Here is a 6,000-nt window from a genome sequence, read left to right as displayed (position 1 = left end):
CCCACTAGGCCAAGGAAGAAATACCACCCTAAATTTTTCAAATCAGCCTCATGGTGGCGCTGTAACAGGCAGATTCACGTTTTGGCTTATACAGTTCAACAGTTATAGGCCAAAACGTGAATCTGCCTTTAATCTGCCTTAATCTGCAATTAAGTGTATATCTATCTATCTATCTATCTATCTATCTATCTATCTATCTATCTATCTATCTATCTATCTATCTATTTGTCGGTCTGTATGTCTTAGAAATAGTAACTAATAGCAACAGTAATAGTACAAGTTGTTACTACTAGTTAATACTACTAATTAGTCAAGGAGGGATTTGATAAACATTGATTGAATTGATTGATAAACACCATGATGCCATATGATGTTTTTGTAAAGCACAATAAAAAACAAATGAATCGTTGGCCAGTTAGAAAGACAGAGGTAGAGCGATGGCAAAAGCAACAGTTCACCACAGGCTTTAGAAGCATTCTCATCAAAACGCTGAGTGCTGGTTATTGTGACGAATGAAAGATCTTGAAATGGTTTTTCCAAACTGTGTGTATGAACTCATTTCTCTCTCCTCTCTCTCTCTCTCTCTCTCTCTCTCGTTTCAGCCATTATCAAGCTGCTGAGCTGTGACTTCTCACAAAGAACAATATTGTGTGTGTGTGTGTGTGTGTGTGTGTGTGTGTGTGTGTGTGTGTGTGTGTGTGTGTGTGTGTGTGTGTGTGTGTGTGTGTGTGTGTGTGTGTGTGTGTGTGTGTGTGTGTGTGTGTGTGTGTGTGTGTGTGTGTGTGTGTGTGTGTGTGTGTGTGTGTGTGTGTGTGTGTGTGCGCGTGCAGATGAATTGGTTTTCAGTGACTTAGGTACCAACGTGGTCCTGCTCTCTTAAAAGATGAATCCCCCCTCTCTCACCCCCCCCTTCCTCTTTTTGCATGTAGTTTACTTGTTGAGATCTATCATGCTGATAGGCTATTAGGCAGAGCAGCCGCTATATGTGAGAATACCCAAGGTGCTTAGGTTCACACTCTGAAACTGCTGCACCAGTGCATTTCCATTGATCACAGACTGTTTGCCTCATTTCTCAACGACCGCAAGAAGAGCATTAGAGCTGGATTTGTACAAAACACATTGGATGGCTTTGAGGGGCTCTGCCGGGGCCCTTTTTTGCCGATATCGGTTCCTACAAGTGCCGCATGCATGACGACGTACATGCCAGCTGCCCGTGATGACATTGAGAAGCCAGCCGTCTGTGCGGGAGCGGAATAGTCATTGATTTGTCTCTTAAAAGAACGGATGCAAACAAGGGGACCACTCTCAGTAATGTGATTGGACAAGATGGCCGATGCTGTTTGCTCTATCTTCGCAGGTTTCCGGGACTCGTATTTATCACCAGCTTATCGTAAGCCTTGCGACAAAATGTCAAGCACTTGCTGTCACAGTCAAATCCTTAGTGTTGATTTCACTCTGAGAGTGAACAATGAACAATGAACAAATCACATTTCTTACATTTACAGCGTGGCTCTAAAAGTGGTAACCATCTATAAGAGTCTGTCTGTCTGCCCGGAGTCTCAGATGCAAGTACACTGTGAAACAAAATGTGTGTCGCAAGCTTTCTTCCATTTGACGGTGTCAGGTTATATCCCTCACACACCTACCTCAATATTTAAACACACACCACGCACACAATGCTTTACATATTAAGACTGTTAACACACATAATGCACACACATAAATGTGCATATACCTATAGCCTACATGTAAATACATACTTAGACACATAGCTGTACACCACAGTGCGCACATACAATACAAATGAATCATATTTTGAAGTAGGACCCTTGTGCACAGCACTTTCTAGCACCTCATAGTGCTATGACCTACAAAAAACAGGAGGCTCACGCACTGACAGATACAAAAATGACCTTAACCCCAACTATATTTTCAAAGGCAAAAAAGATGACACAGGTGCAAAAGTAATTCTCTTCACTTTTGCACCTGTGTCATCCTTTTTTGCACATTGGAAAATAATTGTAAATAAAAAAAGGTGTTTTTTTGTATTATGTCAGTGTGTGAGCCTCTCAATTTTTGGTGGACTTCAATACTGGATTTTCGCACCTGGCTTTATGCTTTAGTAAGCCTTGAGTCAAGAGCGCAAACCAGTCGAGACCAAAGTACACCATACAGTACATAGATATTTATCTTAATCTATGAAGAGAAATATTATATTAATATTATTTCTCTTAAAATATGATTGCTGCAATTTTAAATGATTTCTTTATTGTTGTTTTTATTGCTGCTAAAACTGTTGTTTTTATTGCAGCTAAAATGTTGAAAACCAAAGAATGTTACTCTTGTGTACTCACATAGTATAAGATGTTCCAATTAAAATCTTGAATCTTGCAATGATAGCATAATGTTTTTGTAATAAATCCATCCATTTTTCCATCATTCCTGTCACTGTCTATTAAAGCGAGCTTTAACCAAACAGTTGCTTGCTGATCCTATCGTTGCCGTCGGACAGAATCTCCATATTTCAACTTTCTAATATTTTTTTGTATTAATGTGTCACACGAAAGTAGTGAAAATAGCATATTTACAAGCTCACAACGCGTTGCATTGCTTGTAGATCGTCTATTTTCACTATTTTAAAATGGTTTTAAAATAATAAAAAAGGAGCAGTTTTGGACATACAAGGTTTCCACCTGACAGCAATGATAGCTAGGTTAATGAGCAGTCACAGCAGTCTCACAGAACATGCATGAGTTATCCAATGAGCATCAGCGGGACCACACTTCTGGACCAATGAGCATCCACACCGTGTGCTAACGGGCCAATGAGCATCCTCCATGGTGTCGATTTACCAATTGAGGTGCAAGAGAAGAACCAAGAATGCTGTCTCTGTCTGACACACACACACACACACACACACACACACACACACACACACACACACACAAACACAAACACACACACACACAAACACACACGTGCATGCGCATGACACTCACCGCTTGTTCCTAAACGTGCACGCACGCTGTCACTTCCGATAACACGCACTAACATGACTAACTACTATGTGTGTCTACGTTTATGCATGTGTGTGTGTGTGTGTGTGTGTGTGTGTATGTGTGTGAGACCGAAGTCACAGAGTATATATCACAGTAACTCGATCAGACATTGAAGCAAAGAATCTCTTTACACTTGCACATTGCTGCTAGTAATCATTCTCTCTCTCTCTCTCTCTCTCTCTCTCTCTCTCTCTCTCTCACTAACACACACACACACACACACACACACACACACACACACACACACACACACACACACACACACACACACACACACACACACACACACACACACACACACACACACACACACACACACACACACAAAGTAATTTGTTTGTTTCCAGAGTCTTGAGGCGTTTCAGCTCTGCTCTCCTGTCCCTAATGCCTCCAAAACCCATCATTATCTGACTTATATACTAGGCCCACAACTATGTGTACGTGTTGCCGTGTTGCATGCGTGTGCCTGTGTGAGTGTGCAGACGCATACTAAAAATGGTGTGTGTGTGTGTGTGTGTGTGTGTGTGTGTGTGTGTGTGTGTGTGTGTGTGTGTGTGTGTGTGTGTGTGTGTGTGTGTGCGCGCCTGTGTGAGTGCAAAACAGTTGATTATCGAGTTCAACGGGCGAGACACTGTTTACCCTGAGAGACACATGGAGGGGGAGAGACAAGGCTTTGGAAACATGATTTAGGAATGGGGGGGGGGACGGGGGGCAGAAATCCTAGAGAGAGATAGATGGGGGGCGGGTGGGGGCAATGTTGCCAAGTCTGCCCTTATTGTAAGCGACTTTGGGCTTGTTTTTTCTGTATAGTCACTAAAAATTGGTAGTTTTTAGGCTTGTTTTTAAAGTATAATAGTTGGTTATTTGGGCTTGCTTCCTAATGTTGTTTAAACCAGTGGTTCTCAAACGTTTCCTTATATTTGTCGGCAGACCGCCACCTGAAATTATTTTGTGCCACGGAACCCCCATACAAGACTTGTGTTGTTAAACGTTTTCAAACATATTCCAAATATATTTAAAAAATCAAGATTTGTTTGCAGAATAGCCGAAGCGGCACGTTGTGAGCTTGTACATCTGCTATTTTCAAAGTCGATGTATATGCAATTAAAGTGGTTCAACTCATCTTGATGCTATATTAAGTCATTTTGGCTGCGGATCACCCCTGTGTGCGTGCTTATGCGACACTGTCGCTTCTTTTGGGCTTGTTTTCCTAGAAGACCTAAAAGTCTGCTTGTTTCTCTCACAAAATCTGGCAACGCTGGTGGAGGGGGGTTGTGGAGGCTGGGACAGAGGAGTGAGATGACGTGCCAGGTCTGGAGGGTACAAAGTAATGAAATTCGTTGGCATATCCCTTCAAGCAGCCACACTCCAGACAAACATCACAGTCACGGGCCTCTGCCGTCGCCTCAGCACCATCACACTCGGCTTAACCAAACGTGGGCCACAGCTATTTGTCAGCTGCCGTGATAAAAAAAAAAATCTAATTGCGCCAAGGGGAGCCAAAACAGGGGGGAGAAAGCACCGGTAAAAAAATAGAGGAATTTAAATGTTCTCTTTTACACTCTCTCAGGATTTGATGTTTGATGTTGCACTCAAATAGGCTTGTGAAATATATCTAAGATGGGAAGAACTGATAACATTTGCAATGGTACCAACAACAGGGCAGTAGGACAGAATGGTAATTCCATTAGCTACATTCTAATTAATCTATTTGTAACTCAGAGAGTGTAAAAATGCAACCAAATGGAACATTACCGGTTATATACCATATTAAAATTGGCTTAATGGCTGTTCACACTGAGCACTATAACTATAAAAAATATAGTTTTAAAAATCGTTCTTAGTCAAGTACAGTAGATGGCAGAGTTCACACCAACTATAAAAGAACACAATGGTGAACAATAGTTATCGTTATAGTTAAAGCGCTCAGTGTGACTGGCCCTTTAAAGGCCGGCCGGCGGACCACGTCCAAATCAGTCAGCTCTATATACAGTATGGGCACTAAAAGGGGCATGCCCATATATGGGTATATGCTGATGACATCAGGGATCTCCATATATGAGCATAAAAGAGACAAGGACTGACAGATATGAGATGTCCATGTATGGGCATATCGGTCGGATTGGCGATGCAACGTAGGTGTGACACACACACACACACACACACACACACACACACACACACACACACACACACACACACACACACACACACACACACACACACACACTTTGTAGCGTGTGTCTCACCTTATTTCCCAGGTATACTTCCGGTGCGCTCCAGTAGTAGGTGGAGCCAAGGTCCCTCTCCACGTCTGAGTGGCGGACACTAAGATACGGAGGCGTGTGCCTGTGGATAGACCACACCCTCGATCCCGTTGCCTCACCAATCAGGTGCCAGCCTGCCAGAGTGGTCTCCTAGAAGACCACCAATCAGAAAAGGAGAAGATGTTAAGACGATGGCTCAGAGACTACGATGATGTTTCAGTTCATTTTAGGATGGACATCAACGGGGGCTTTGTTCTTTTCAACAAGCAAACACTGGAAAACCTTTGGCTTGAGCAGGTTGTCATATCCGACCCATTAACTCTTTAAGACCGGGAACGCATCTGTGTGTCATTTTGAGATTTCTTTGGCTATTCAAAAATAGCAGATATACAGTACAAGCTCATAGCGCGGCACCGAGTGCCGCCCTATGAGCTTGTAGATCTCAGGGTTACGGATGTAACCCCGGTTTCTTTAGAATTCGGAGTAACATACTCACTATGGGATATCAGCGCCCCCTGGCGTTGATGCAGAGCTACATACCATAAACTCCCGGGCCATTCATTGGCTGAGAAGGGTATGTCACGTGTCCGGTAGACCGGAAGAGGTATAAAACCTCTTTCGTGACGTGGCTCATCCTCTTTAACACGCTCTCTGCATGCAGATGCACACAAACA

General features: G+C 42.9%; 1 protein-coding gene across 7 annotated transcripts in view; it reads right to left on the bottom strand.

The window, feature by feature from the left end:
- lama2 (laminin, alpha 2) overlaps positions 1-6,000 on the bottom strand; it is a 316,273-nt gene that overhangs the window by 190,173 nt on the left and 120,100 nt on the right. For all 7 annotated transcript variants that reach the window (XM_080453619.1, XM_080453620.1, XM_080453623.1 and 4 more), the window contains exon 14: positions 5,309-5,476. In XM_080453619.1, coding sequence (XP_080309745.1) covers positions 5,309-5,476 — 168 coding nt within the window. The remainder of the gene's footprint in view (positions 1-5,308; positions 5,477-6,000) is intronic.

Source organism: Gymnoscopelus braueri (assembly GCF_963280865.1).
Source record: "Gymnoscopelus braueri genome assembly, chromosome: 16".
In the NCBI taxonomy this organism is placed as follows: Eukaryota; Metazoa; Chordata; class Actinopteri; order Myctophiformes; family Myctophidae; genus Gymnoscopelus; species Gymnoscopelus braueri.
This window is presented reverse-complemented; position numbering and strand designations above follow the sequence as displayed.